Raw genomic sequence first — 15,511 nt, forward strand, 5'->3', positions numbered from 1 at the left:
ATGACCCATGGCTGTATATACATTTACACACCTGCCTGGTAAAATCTGGTTGCAGCTCTACAGGGCTGAAGCCAGGTGGCTGGATACACCCAGGCTGGGAATAGCAGAGAGCATATGGACAAGAATTAACTGAGTCACCACAAATATTTTATCATATCATGTCATGATAATGTGTAATAGTCCACCCATTTGCACACTCCAATGAGATTCATCCTTTAAAGATCCTAACAGTAGTTGGTTGTTAAAGAGCCTGTCTGCTTGCCTCTTACCATGCTATAAGGGGTTTGGTACATAGGTCCTGAGGTTTAAAGAGCCTCCCCGCCCACCGGCTTCAACTTGAGGATCCCTCTCTCCTGCTGCCCTCTAAGAGCCCCTACCCACCTGCTGAAACTCTGAAGGAGCGGGGAGAGAGAAGAAAGTCAAACAGAGACCAGAAACGTTGTGTGCTCCATAAAAACATTTTATTCTACATAAGACACAGAGAAGAGGATTTAAGAGATGATAGCAAGGATGAAGCTAGAGAAGACATCTCATCAGAAGAGTTATTCTTCGGTCATCCCCTTCTGCAGAGAAAGAGAAGACGTTAGAGACAGAGGAAGAAAAGAACAAGCAACAGAGGAGGAAGCATGGAACATGCACAGACCACAGCCCATTTCCTGCAGGATCCAGGGTCAGCCTTTGGGACAACAAATCAATATTCCTTTCAAGAAGCTAGAGCAGTGCGATTGGGGTGAGCGATAGCAATGCCACTGGCATACTCTCCCCTCTGCTGATTCATTTAGTCCAAGAGTGTAAAATAATAGACTATGCCCCCTGCTGATAATAACCAGAACAAGTACAATTTCCCAGAAGTACTGGGACAAATTCAGGATATTGAGGAGCGTCTAGGCACTATGCAATCTGAGGTCCGGAAGAATCAACTGCCTAAACAGTAGCTAGACCATTGATCACCCACTCACTCTCACTCAACATCCCTCTAAGGAATCGAGAGTAATCAATTCTTCATCCCACAGTTCAAAGCTGCGGCAAATACTACCCTTTCCACACAAGCAAGGAATATGTTCATGGTCCAACTAGTGATGTACAAAGGTTTTTCTATGGTCGTGTGTAGTTTGGCTAAGTCTTCGCACAGCCTTGATCGGGATGTACGCTCTCAATTAAGAAGTAATAGTCCAGATTAAGGTTACTCAACCACATAAAAAGAAGGAGTGGGATACCCAACCAGAGAGACCATTATTAGCTCTCGCACCGCTCATTTCTCCCTAAAATATGATCAGGATTATCATCTCCTTCAATGTGTATACAACTCTCCAGTGCTCAGGGCTGGAGTGCAGTGTGATCGTGAGCGTACTGCTGTCATCTTTCTCATGCTGGAGTGGAAGGGGTACCAGATGTGAAATCACGTATGCTTCATGTTCTAATGTTCTGTTATACTGTTATATGAACAACCTGGAAAATACACTGGGCTTCTAAGCCACAAAGGGTGAAACACGTGTTGGCTGATTCAAAGAACTAGAAAATGTAAAGATAAGCATTGAACCACAACTGTACGTACAGGAAAATAATGAGGTTTTCAAAGATACGTCTACAACGTCCCATGATTAGTTCTTTTCAAAGGGGCTGTGGAAATGGCATCACATGCCCTGTGACTACGGATGACGTCACAGGCTCTCCATAGCTCCTTAACAGACTGCTATTTGCTATTGATCAACTAGAGAAAATGCAGTTCAGAAAGGAAATGGTTGTTTACTTATTATACTTTCCACTGCCTTTGTGACTACTGAGATGAGGGATGCTACTGTGGCTAACCCTAGTTCATGCTCATACAGGGCAAGAGTCTTGGGTCTCACAGTGTGCTTATGTTCACCCTCAGATTTCAGGACAGGCATCAGCTCTCAACCTTCTCATTTCTCCTCCAAATGTCAGCAGCCTTGACGATGTCGTCAATTCATACGTGTCCCCACCCGCGCCCCAGTGACTTGGGCAGCACCAGTTTTGACTTTGCCTAGTCATCCTTTCTAACCAGTGATTGGGACACGCTTCTCATCTCTTACCTCAAGCAGCCACGCCCCAGTGATCACCCTAGAAGCTATATTTAAACTGAGCTTCACATTTTTTGCCCGTCTTGTTCCCTGGATAGGAAAGGCCCTACTCCTTCCATCACTCAAGTTCCTTCCAGTGATATGTAAAGGTCCCCCAGCTAACACCCTGCACATGCAGCCAACATCAGTGATCAGTGCAGTCCTTCAGCTCTCACTTTGTTCATGCCTCCTCTTTCCCATCGTGATTGTAGCAGGGTCCTTAATCCTCACTTTGCTCTTAAACCCCCTCTCCCTCCAACTCTCAACTTCTTCACCTTTTCTCTCCCACCTGTCCCAATTGAGATTGAGAGAGCGTGAAAATGAATAAAAAATTGTAGGGGTGCATCATATCCACGAGTAGTCAGCACCCACCTATATAGAGGACTTATTAATCATGTTTAATGTAACGTAGGGTTAAGAATTTATGTGTTAGAAAATGTTTAGAGCAACCTAAAGTGTTGAAAGCATTAATGCTATGTTAATCAGAAATGACGATTGCAGTAAAGAGTTGTTGTGATCGAGAAATGCTTAAAAGGCTTTCATTTCATTTAGTTGCTTTATTAAAATGTTGCTGTTATATTCCTTTAACGTGATAGAATTGCTTAAAGTTAGAGAAAATGTGTTTTGCTTTATAATGAAGGCCTAAAGAGTGAAATGTATTGCTTGTGTTAGCATGATTAGTGCACATAAACGTGCAGAGGCCTAGTCTATGGAACTGTGTAGGCCAGATTGAAAATGCTTTGTTCGACAATAAACTCATAGAAATGTTTAGAGAAGACTGCTTTTAGTTAAATTTTGTTTGCAACATTTTGAATGTGGACCTATTCATATGTGTTCCTTTGAAGGCGCCAGACTCAGTAGATAGTGTATAACGGCCCATTGTGTATGAATGTTAAAATGGTAGACCTAGACATGGAGGAGTGACTGAGGAATTTAGGGAAGCAACCAGAAGCGGAGAAGAGTCTGGGACCCAAGGACATTCTAACGGACAAGGATGGAGAGATGCCATGGAGAAATTTTCTGAAGCCCACCACCTTCGAGAGGGCGTACCTTTGGGCGTGTCGCCTGCATTGTGGGGTTTTGTATTAGGGACAGTACCCCGAGGGTGGAGGTAGAGCAGACGGACTGGAAGTCAGAGAGAGCGGTGGGTCAGGCAGAGAGCTTAGCCATGGCTGGGTAACCTGGAGATCGAGGGACGTGAGTGAACTTCTTTGGAAGTTACCACAGCTGACACCTTTGTTAGGTAGGGCACTGTTGCGTAGGGATGTCACTTAGTATAGTGTAGGGACAGATTAACCTGGATTTATTCCTCTTTTCCAAATGCGTACCAGAGCCCAGGTGGTGGCGATTCTTGTTAGCCTAATGATCCTTGAACTAGTTTTAGTATTGTTTCTTACTCGCCTGAGACTTTTCCGTAGGATTATGTTTGTATTAGTTCCTGTTTACCTTTTGAATCTTTTGCTGAGATGTTTATACATCCAACTGTCTTTGGATTTGTAATAAACTTTTGAACTTAGTCCTTAGTCTGTGGTTCTTTGGGAAACCAACGAAAGTCAACTAAAAACGATTTATGATTTGTTTGAATAGATTGCCTATTTCACTCTATGACAGGTAAAAAGGTCTAGTCGACCTGTAACGGGATTCTGGAGAATGGCATGTTGACATCAGATCAGAAATCCTGCCTTCACAAGATCAAGGCAGGCCCATCACCTTTCACCTGCTCAGACCCCACTTGGCTCTCAGTTTGCTCATGTCCCCCCTCACCCTTCAGCTGTGATCAGGGTAAGCCCTTCAACTCTCACCATGCTCCCTCAGCTGCTGCGGTGTACATAGGTCCCCTTGCCCCAGTTGTGATCAGCATAGGCCCTTTAGCTCTTACCTTGCTGATGCTGATGCTGATGTCGCGGGTCTTGGCGCGCAGCTTATTGACCTGGGATTCGGCGATATCGGCCCTCTCAGCTGCCTCGTCCAGCTCGTGCTGAACCTTTCGGAACTTGGACAGGTTGGTGTTTGCCTGTTCCTCCTGGGTAAAGAAAAGTGAAATGATGAGTCAGACATGATGTCTGTCTTTGTCTTGCGAGAGAAATGGAGCTATGCAAGGGACTTTTCACTAAATAAATACCACCTCTCGTCTGTTGCTTCTTGTTGAACAACTAGAATCAATAAATCAATCAAGACACTTGGAAAGCGCGCTACATACCCATGAGGGTCTCAAGGCGCTGTGGGGGGGAATGGGGTGCTTACTGTCTGCTTCATTGACTCTAGTGCAACAGATTGAGTGAACAATTAAAGGGGACGTCACTTACCGCCTCCTCTGCCTGTCTTTTGTAGGCCTTGACTTTCAGCTGGAGTTTGTCCACCAGGTCCTGCAGGCGTGTCAGGTTCTTGCGGTCTTCCTCAGTCTGTGAAGAAGGGTGACAGAAGATGGGAGGGGAAGGGGAAAGGTGAGTGACAGTCCATCAGCTTACTCATTGGCCTACACAGCTCCAAACAGCAAAATACCCATTCCCATTCTGACTTGCACGCTTCCATCTTGAGCTCCAAACCCCATTCAATATAACACCAAATAGGATGTCTGTGATTCGGACCACCACAAGGTGGAAAGAATTTAGCATCCACCTCTTCATTAATTATCTTTTATTATTAGAACAGACATTCCTGTTAAAGGCAGTAGTCTTAGGAGAACAGTAAGTTACAGTGTTTGGACACACTTGTGTCCCTTTGGAACATTCACAATAAACTTAGAAACATGACCAAAAATGGACTCATGAATGGGATGGACCCGAGCTCCAACTGGAAGGAGTTCCAATATGGCTGCTTGGCAAAAAAAACCTCTGCAAAAAGTAGCCTAATAAAGAAGGTCAAAACCAGTCCTGCAAAGGAGCTGTCTAGTCAAAGCCAACCTTCATGTTTAAACGCTGTGTAGAGGTTCCTCTCCATGGTCTGGACCTCAACAAATGAAGTGACTGTAAAATCCTGAGCTTCACTATCTACCCAGCCATTATTAAGGAAATATGGGCCCTAGTCACAAAGGTAAATCTACATGTGTGGATTTACTACAAGTCAATTTATTCTTACAATTGTGAGTAACTTTACTACTGTTGGCTATTCACCATTTACAAGTGTAAAGCTACTCTAAAGTGTAGACTTACATGTCCCCACCACCTAAAATAGGGGCTGGGGTTGGTAAAGAAAAGAAAGCCAAATACAACTGCAGAATAAGTGATAGTAGGGATTTTATGGCCATATTTGATGTTCCACACACTTGGTAGAGACCACCACAATGGGGGCGAAGATCTACCTATGGTACACTAACCAGAAAAGTTTGGAACTTTATTAAAAAAAAATCTAAAAAAATAGAACACATTTTTTTATGTCAGATATATATTTTTTTTATATATATGTTTATTGGTTTTCAAACAGATGAAAAGGAATGGTTGGTAGCCTTTGCAGTGACTGAAAACAGCCTCCGGCAGCATTCCCAAAAGAGCAAAGATATACAAGTAGTATGTGTCCAAACGAAGAGCCGTTAAGAGCCATATGATGATATCTAGATGTCCCAGGCGTAACCATGTTAGTGCTTGGGGATGATTATCTTGTTGTTAATATACAGGAAGTTATAACTGTACATGCTAAGGCTAGCAAATAGAGATTATCCCCATATGAACAATTCCCCAAAGGCCATGGTATGTCGAGAGTTAGGGCTATGGTGATGTACTAATGAAAACCCATGTCTTCTCTAGAGTAGCAAGCAAAACCTGCCTAATGGTGGAGCATATTAGCAGCATGTTAATGGTGTTTGTTCTCTTATGTCAAATATTAATGGTCATTCATTTGATATATTTATTTTAAATGGACAACATAAAAAGTTACAATGTTAATAACTTAATTTAAATTAAAAAATTTAATATTTTTAATATATTAAATACAAATAAAAATACTTTTCTGACATCAAATTAAAAAAGAAGCTTTAACCTCAAGTAAAAAATATGTGTTTTAATTGTAAAATAAAAATGATCAAAAGTGAGGAATACAATTAAATGCAATTTAATTATTTGTATTAAATATTAATGTTACATACATTTTTACATTGAAACAGGTGGAATATTTAAAAAATAAAATTATTATTGTTTCATTTGAAGGACAAATTTAACCTTAAATTAAACCTATTTATATGTTTAATAGTTTAAATGATTTAATTGTTTTACCATAAATTTTATTCTAAGTCCCTACATCCATTATTTTCTTTGGGAATGTGTTGCATTACCAGTTGTGGCTATTTGTGGTGCTGGACGTACTCTAGCTCTAAGTTGGAGTACATTTCCAACTGTTTTGGGTCTCTTCTAGCTGCAGTAACTATAGACGAGCAGTATGTGAATGACAATGGCCTTACTCTATTGTGAGGGGTTGTTTGTTCCTTTCTAAACCTCCCCCTAGCCCCCTCCTTATTCCTCCCTTACCCACTTGCCTGTATTTGTAAGTACTCCTCATTCTGCAGTCACTCCTCTCTGTCTCTCCTACATTTACTACTAAAACATATACTTACTTGGGCGAGATCGCCACAGTCGGGTGTAGATCTCTCCACATAAATGATAGGAGAGGCAGATACCTCTGCTTACAAGCTTTGGAATAGCATTTAGTAGTACATTAGAAGTACTGTTTTAGTACTACTAAACATAGTACAAAATGAAGTTTGTGAATAGGCCCGTATATGTTCAAAAAGCATCAGTGGGTAGTTAGTAATGCTGCACTTGTTTTAATATGATATGGCCAGAGATAAGACATCATTGTTAACAGTCGACAAATATGAGTGGGTGGCTATCAAACAATCCATGTTGTGGAGCTACAAAAGGGAAGCAGCACTGGATGTTAGACACTCTTGATTGAAACATACTAAGAAGGAATTTGTGTAATTGCAATAGCATTACATAAGCTTAGCCTGGCAGGGAAGACCAATGCCCATGCTGTACTGGTTGGTGTTAAAGTACTTAATTAAAAACAAATCTACAAATACTAATCCTGCATGTGCATACCTACCAGGGATGGGCTTAAATCTTGTTTCACTATAAAAGATTGACCCAGACACTGCACTGTTGGGAACTACTTACCGACTTTTGAAACTGCCATGTCTAGTCAGCTAGTGTCTAAACCCTAAGACCTGACATATGACATATGTCTATCAGGAGACAGGGGTATTCTGCCAGCTCGGGTCCCCAGGATAAGATCATTCCTTCATTCCCATTCTCCTTGTCATATTAGTCTCTTTAACTCTGAGGTTTTACTATGTGTGGGTTCGAACACCTCTAACCCACAGTTTTTTTTTTATCTGGCCCATATCCATTAAGCTGCAGATATATTTTTACTCTTTTCTCTGTGATTGAAACCTAACACCTATGCCTGAATACAAACCCTCTATCTTACAGAACTTTCCTGGAGGTCCATCGTCATACCTGATAGGACAGCTCCTTGACGCGCCTCTCGTACTTTCTCATGCCTTTCACTGTTTCAGCTCCACGCTTCTGCTCGGCCTCCAGCTCATTCTCCATCTCCCGCAACCGGGCCTCCAGCTTCTGCACCTGTTTCTTGCCGCCCTTCATGGCGATCTGCTCGGCCTCATCCAGCCTCTGCTGTAGGTCCTTGATGGTCTGCTCCATATTTTTCTTCATGCGTTCAAGGTGGGCACTGGTGTCCTGCTCCTTTTTAAGCTCCTCTGCCATCATGGCCGCCTAAATAATAAAACATCAAAGACTCAGACACTTCGCACTAGGGCAGCTGGCCCACACTGCTGAACAGTAAGACTAGACCATGGATCAAGGCTGAGAGGTGGACCCTTACGTCAGTGATGGCTTTCTTAGCCTTCTCTTCTGCATTTCGGCACTCCTGGATGGATTCTTCCACTTCTGTCTGCAGCTGAGAAAGGTCTGCATCCATCTTCTTCTTCTGGTTGATGAGGCTTGTGTTCTGAAGGACAAACATAAACCAGTTAGAAACACAGCAAATAACTCTAACTCATTGGAGCTGGTAAAGGGAAATCATTGGCTGGTGCTCTACGTAGCCATTTTGTTATCTCATGTTCAGCTCAGGGTGACCGATCCTTAGCTTCCTATGGGATAAATAACAAGTTACTTACCTTCAGTAATGCCTTAGCTGGTAGAAAGTCTATCTCTTTATGATCCCTAACTTAGGATTGCAAGTTCTGCTGCACCTCTAAGAGCTCCCAGTGGTTCTTCAACTGGGAGTGCATGAGCTAATCCCTCTCTCTGAGCTCTACATAATCCCTCTGTTGGAAGTGCACGGTCTGCTCCCTCTCTCTGACTGAACTCTCTGTGGTTCTTGACTTGAGACTGCAGGGACTGCTCCTCTTCTCCGAGCTTCATGTGGTTTTTTACCTGGGAGTGCATGGTATACGCCTTCCCGCTAAGGTCTATCTGGTTCCTCACCTGGGAGGGCAGAACCTACTCCCTCTCTCTGAGCTCTATGTGGTTCCTCACCTAAGACTACCCCTCTCTGAGCTTCATGAGGTTTCTCACCTCGTAGTGCAAAGTATTGTCCCAGTGGCGTAACAAAAGTTTAAGGGGCCCCCCTGCAATGTACACTGAGGGGCCTGCTCTGGATTTTATCCGGAGCGCTCTGACCCGAGTACTGTGCTGAGGGGGCTCCCTGCAGCTGCCCCCCCCCGCACCGCAGGGGATGCGGGGGCCTGTGTTACGCCCCTGTATAGTCCTTCTATCTAAACTCTACATTGTTCCTCACCTGGGAGTGCAGAAGCTGCACCCTCTCACTGGTCTCGATCAGTTCTTGTTCTGCCAGTTTACGGGCCCTTTCCGTCTGCTCCACCATTGCACGCAGCTCTTCCAGCTCCGCCTGCAGGAGGTTATTCCTCCGCTCCACAATGGCAACATTCTCCTTCAGGTCCTCATTTGCTCGAACCACGTCATCCAGCTGTATCTGAGTGTCCTGAAAGCAGAGGCAGAATATGAAATGACTTTTATTTCTTCTAGATTCAGCTTTCTAAAAGCCTCTGTGAGGGGCTTGTCTACAGCAGATCGCCACCAAAACCCTATGAGGTGCAAGGTATGAGGCATGTCCAGATTATAAAGGACAGAGCTACCAGCATTGCACTCTCTAGCAGTATGGGAGGCGGGAGATGGGGCATGTCCAGGGCACATATAACAGCACAGCACACCATAACACAGTGATGTGAGGAAAAAGTGGGGTGTCCAGGGTGCGAAGGAAAACCCAAGCTATGCAGCACCCCCCTAACAGATTTCAAGGTGCAGAGGGCAGTGCTCCAAGCAACTTTTCACCCGTTAACAGCAGGGAGTGCCAAAAATAGAGGATGCCCAGTTTACAAAGCATAGGTCCCAAGCAGTACTAGATTCCCTAAATATAAGATAAAGAAAATGGGAACTAAAGGTGCAGCACATCCATTTACAAAAGTCACACTTAGATGCTTTTGTGAAATGAAGGATTCACAAATCATCTAATAGAAAGTCTCATTAAACAAGTGCTCAGAGCTCCCGGTACCTTTAGGTATCCCTGCAGCATCTTGACTTGTTTCTGGGCCTCGGATGCCATGCGGTTGGCCTGGCTGAGCTGGATCTCCATCTCGTTGAGATCACCTTCCATTTTCTTCTTGATGCGGAGGGCTTCATTGCGGCTGCGCGTCTCAGCCTCCAGCGAGGTCTGCAGCGAGTCCACTACCCTTTGGTGGTTTCTCTTGGTCTGCTCCAGCTCTTCGTCCTTCTCAGCCAGCTTCCTCTCAAAGTCTGCCTTTAACTGATGAAGTTCAAGCTGAGCCCGCAGAATCTTGCCTTCCTCGTGTTCCAGGGATGCCTGTGGAGAAAAGACATCTAAGTGCACAATTCCTAAAAAACACCGTCTCTAAAATCTTATTTGAACGGTTTAAACGTGATTAGGAGAAAAATCAAGCAATTGTGGCAGAGAAAGATGCACTATTGTACCTGCATCTGCCCAAAGAGAATCATTTCTTGGTGATAGTTACATTCAAATTGAGGTTTTTAGGTATAGACCAAGGAGGGTCTTGCCTCAACGCCCCAAAAGCAGCAACTCTCCTGTGTATTAATCTGGTAGAAGGTATCACCTAGTCTGTAGGATTTCCAACCAAGTCTGAGTTTCTAAAAACTCAGCAAGAAAGGTGGTGATTGTTTCTTATGCTGTCTACATCAAAAGGAAATTAATACACAACTGGTCATCGTGCTATCTCTTTGATGGACAGTAATTGTACCTCCACTTTATACCCTACGGGTGGATTGAAGGGCCATAATGCGTCAGAAGCAAGAAACAGTGACAGCCTGTGGTGCTATCTCAGGTGAAAAAGATTAAAGGTCCCTAAGCTTCCCTCATGTCATCCCCATAATACTAACTCTGTCTGATGGATTCAAGGCTGACAACTGGTCCACAGGTTATCCCCAAAGATCAAATACATAGCTGAGAATTGTTCCTCACGTGATAGCCAAAGTCTGATAATAAGTAGTCATGGTATCCCCATTATATGGATGACAGACTGAGAGTGACTATCATGCCATCAACTATCACATGGATGAAACTTTAATAACTGGCCTCACAGAAGCCTTTATGTTGTCCGCTTATTCTATGCCACCCCGTAGATGTCCGGCGGTGACATGAAGCCCTCTCAAGGGCTTTGACTGTCAGGAATCTGCAAACTCAGGATCAAACGTTGCAGGATTGCAAAGTTTGGTCCATTCCTGATCAGAGTTGTATGGAAGGGCTTCATTTCTATTTGTAACGATGATCGTTTTTTTGTTGTTGTTTTTTTGGGGAGTTTCATACAGGTAGAACTTGACCTAAAGGTATCAGAGCACTGGACATGAGCACCAGTTGCATTACTGACAGACACATTTATTTTGTAGGCACGGGAGATTAAGGGGCAGATGTATCAACAGAATTTTTTGTCGCAAACGCTGCGAACCGCAAAAAAGCAGCGATTGCGACTAAAAATTCACAAAACGGTATGTAGTAGGAAAATCGCATCGCAAAATTAAGGAATCGCAAATTGCGATTCCTTAAATGCTATGCAACAAGCATTCAATGTTTGCGATTTCTTCTCAAGAAATTGCAAATTACCACCAACTTCAAGTTGGTGGTAATTTTCGATTTCTTTCACAAATGCACTTTTTGGCATTTGTGAAGGTGCCATATGGCGCACATACATGCCCTTAGGGCATGTATGTGCACCATTTGCGCACACATGTTTATTTCAGGGGTGCATTAGGGTGTCCGTATGACACCCGTGCACCCTTGAAATTATTCTCAATTTGCGATTCTCAAATTGCGAATCACAAATTGAGAATGGCTTCACATTCATTCCTATGGGCCTCTTGGCCCATAGGAATGAATGGGAAAGTATTCCTTAATTGCGATTTCGCAATTAGCTAATCGCAATTAAGGAATACTAAGAAATCGCAAAATAATTGCGATTTTTTTATATACATCCCTTTATGCAATTCTCAAATAGAGATTCTCAAAAAAATCGCTATATGAGAATCGCAAACAGGGCTTTTCATACATATGCCCTAAGTGATTTGCCCAGAATCAAAGGATGTTAAGCGTCCCTGCTGGGACTCAAACCCGGTCCCTAGCTTCGAGGTAGACTGCGCTAGCCGTAAGGCCATATCCTCGCCCCAAACTGATCTAGCTGCCCTGGACTCTAAATAGGCAAAATAAGTAAAGACCGTGTCCCCAAGCAGGGGTGCCCTTCTCACCTCGGCTTCCTCCAGGGCAGACTGCAGCTCCAGCTTCTCCTGCTCAAGTTGCTTCCTCAGTTTCTCCAGTTCGTGGATGCTCTTGCCACTCACACTCAGCTGTTCTGTCAAGTCCGAAATCTCCTCTGAAAATGAATGCATTACGGTTAATTTGTAAATGGTCCCCGGGTAGTATGTCTCGTCCTCTTCCTCCTTCAGCACATATCATGGGAATGCAGTGTCATTTAAACTTGATGATTTTCCAGACTTTCAACACACACTAACTTCTTGTGTCTGAAATCAAGATAGACAATTTCACCCGGGCCCCTCTCCATTCTCGACCCATAGAGATAGGTTCCTCACCTTGCAGGTTCTTGTTTTCCCTTTTGAAGGTCTCCAGATGTTCTAAGGACTCTTCATATGCATTCTTCAACTTGAAGAGCTCAGTGCTCAGTGACCGCCCCTCTTTCTGGGATGATTCCAGCTCCATCTGGGACTCCTCATACTTCTGCTTCCACTCGGCCAAGACCTTGAGAAGGGTGAAGGATCAAGAGTCTATTCTTACAGAAGGGGTGCCAGGCAGCCAGAGAGCGGCATGGCTTTGGGATGATCAAGTACAGAGTTGATCGATTTATGTGGTTTTATAAAGTGTGTGGTTACTGAAAGGCATCCTGGCGCTTACAGAGTTCAGATTAGATAGAATATGTTACACAATGAAAAAACAGGTTTTAACGACCTTTAGAAATTGAAGATGGTCGGTTATTGAGCAAATATGTGTTGGTAGGGAAATCCAACTTGTACAAGGTTGATAAGAAAAAGGTCGGCCTTCCTGCCAAGTATTTTTAATCATGCATATTTTCAAGAGGACACTGTTAGTTTAGTGGAGTGGTTGTAATTTTGGATAAATTGTAAAAAGTCTCATAGAAATCTGGGACCCAAACTGTATATTCAGACATTTAAAAAGAGCTCTTTTCTCAATAGACAACCAATATTATTTTTAAGATGTGGAAAAAAGTGAGATGACATAGCAGGTTAAGCAATAGTCAGGCTCCCCAATTCTGAATAAGCCAAATAAATTAGCAAGATTTTTTGGTAAACTAAGAAAGACAATTACAATAGTCAAGTTTGGATTCCACAGTAGCTTGAATGACATTAAAATGTGTGGCTTTCGTAGAAAAGGCGAGATCTCCCTCAGAGTTTCTAAAATCAAGAAGCAGTGAGAGGTAACTTTAGAGGCTAGTCGGTCATTGAAAATAACACCCAGATTGGGACCCATACATACTGATGGAGGACAGATTCCCAATTGGTTGAGCAACCAATTTTTTAACCGGGTGGAAATATTGAAGCCAAATAACATTTCGTTCTTGGCTGAGATGAGCTTTGGGAGTTATTGTTCGGAGAACATCAAATAGAGAATATATATAAAAAGATATCTTACCACTTTCTGGTCGCACAGCAAGAGAGTTACCGCTCATAATGCTTCCTCCGCCTACTCTCTTCAAGATTCCTCTTCTTATACAGCCACATTCTTCAGCATCCACCTTACAATTATCACCTGTGTCTCTTCTACTTTTTTGCTCTATCTCTTCCCCATGACATGTTTTTCTGTGCCCTTTTTCTGCTTATCTACCAGAACTTCTCTCCTCCTCTTCAGACGCCACCTCATCTGCTTCCTTTTTATCCACATAATCCCCAGCATTAGTTTTCTAACCCATCTTCCAGTCTCTTCTCTCCACTGTAGTCCTGTCTTCCCCTCCCCCCATCCCCTTCTATCTTCCTCTTCCAGTCTCCCTGTTGCATATTTTCTCTTGCCTGTTATCCACATGTACCACTTTTCTCCAATTGCTTCTCAGCAATCTTGAGATTAAGAGATTTTGCCCAGAATCAAGGAAAGCTGAGCCGACGCGAGGCTTAAACCTGGTTTCCAGCTCTAAAATCGGCAGCTCTGGCCATAAGTCCACAATCTCTCCCAATCTTTCCTACAGCAGGACCTCCTTCAGCCTCACAATGTCAGCTGTGTATATACTCCCTGCATACCTTATCAAAGTTCCTCTGCTTCTTGTCTAGGGCAGCCGCTGCAGCGTTGGAACGCTCAAGGTCCACCATGAGGTCCTCGATCTCGCTCTGCAGCCTATGCTTGGTTTTCTCCAGGGAGGAGCATTTAGCGTTCACAGCCTCCACGGCCTCCTCTGCTTCTTGCAGCCGCTGGGCCAGTTTCTTCCTACCAGGTGGACAAGAGGAGGAAGATGAAACAGAGCTTTTCAGGAAAGGGTGCTGTATGAAGCTATCAATGGTGAAGCAAGGTCAGTGACAGGGGAGATGAGCAGATTATTATTATTATTATTACATTTCTTATATAGCGCCAGAATCGACCCCCGAAGGGGTATCTCCGCGCTTGCCTTGGGAACCCGTCCTGGTTTTTCCCTGTGAGATAGCCCCTACAGGGCATCTCCAAGGTGAAAGCCAGGCATCCCGCCGCGGGGGCCGTTGTGGAGATTAAGCAAGCTTAATGCCCAGAGTTGCAGAGTGTGAACCCATGATTAGGTCAGGCACCGAAGCGAGAATTATCGAGTCCGTGGACATATGAGCTCAACACCCTGCCGCGTCGGGAATCGAACCCTGGTCCCGGGTCTGACCTCTGCTTCAGGGTCTGCCTGCTCTAACCAGTGAGCCACACTTCTCCTCAATATGCTTTCAATAAATGAACTAGAACACTGCTGATGGAAGATCAATACCACTAAATGGACACCACAGGTAGACCCCGCCCATAGACAAGTAGTAGTTACATCTGAGCAACCTCCATGGACGTATTAAATCTGTTGATGAACTCTGTCCATGAATGCAAAGTATCTCCCGATGGATACTTTCCAAAGGCGGATCCTATCTGCAGATGACTACTGTCAATGGGCGGTAACTGTGCTTTAGCAATGAACAGGATTTGCAGGTATGACCTGCAGATTGGTAAAGAGCAGGAATGGTCCACATACACAGAGGGCCAATGTTTAGGGATGATCAGTGCACAGATATGGGCAAAAGTACCGTTAATATGGACAAAGGCCATGAAAGAGGAAGGTCTCTGGATGGACAGCAGTGGGGAGTGGTGGAGTAGTATGGAGAGTAGTGAACATTAGTGGTGGAGATAACCATTGGAAGGCAATAAAGTGACAAGTAAAGCGAAAGCTGGATATATCATTGCTTTCCTTAAAATTGTAGAACCCTTCTGCTCACCTGCTATAAAATTGGGTTTCAATCCAAACCCTATTTAGAGAGCTGCACAGAGACTCCAGGAGCTGATTGTGACCATTTCAGAGGATATGAATGGACTCACCATGGGGGTCTGGCTTAGAGAGTGCTGTGGTATAACCCCCAACTCCAATGCACAATTTGTACTGGTTATAGATCAAAGGAAGGCCTCCTTGTCATTGATGCGCTATCATAGATGAATACCAATGCTCACCCTAAGAACTCCAGACAAACACAAAACAGAGACGCGCAAGACCTGACAACTTTTCTAAAGATTTGCAGAGACATAGCTTGACTTGATCTGTCATTCCATGGTCTCTGATCTGTCCAGAGTTCTTGTGCCCAGACTAAGGTAAAGTTGAAAGGTGCCATTTCCTATCTCTGCATTCATCAAATTCCCCACACAGTCCTTGAGCTCTCTTTCACCACCCATCACTTACCTGCATCTGAAGAGGTGACTCT

At 43.8% G+C, this 15,511-nt stretch overlaps 1 protein-coding gene across 2 annotated transcripts in view; it reads right to left on the reverse strand.

Annotated features, from left to right (window-relative positions):
* Positions 1–439: 439 nt before the first annotated feature.
* Positions 440–15,511, reverse strand: part of LOC147716765 (myosin-7) — a 65,779-nt gene continuing 50,707 nt past the window's right edge. For both annotated transcript variants that reach the window (XM_086923715.1, XM_086923716.1), the window contains exons 31-40: positions 13,844–14,027; positions 12,170–12,335; positions 11,828–11,952; positions 9,609–9,917; positions 8,835–9,038; positions 7,917–8,042; positions 7,532–7,807; positions 4,388–4,483; positions 3,961–4,104; positions 440–563 (exon numbers count right to left, since the gene is read on the reverse strand). In XM_086923715.1, the coding sequence (XP_086779841.1) occupies positions 543–563; positions 3,961–4,104; positions 4,388–4,483; positions 7,532–7,807; positions 7,917–8,042; positions 8,835–9,038; positions 9,609–9,917; positions 11,828–11,952; positions 12,170–12,335; positions 13,844–14,027 (1,651 nt within the window). In that variant the 3' untranslated portion in view covers positions 440–542. The remainder of the gene's footprint in view (positions 564–3,960; positions 4,105–4,387; positions 4,484–7,531; positions 7,808–7,916; positions 8,043–8,834; positions 9,039–9,608; positions 9,918–11,827; positions 11,953–12,169; positions 12,336–13,843; positions 14,028–15,511) is intronic.

This window comes from Lissotriton vulgaris, chromosome 5 (genome assembly GCF_964263255.1).
Source record: "Lissotriton vulgaris chromosome 5, aLisVul1.2, whole genome shotgun sequence".
In the NCBI taxonomy this organism is placed as follows: Eukaryota; Metazoa; Chordata; class Amphibia; order Caudata; family Salamandridae; genus Lissotriton; species Lissotriton vulgaris.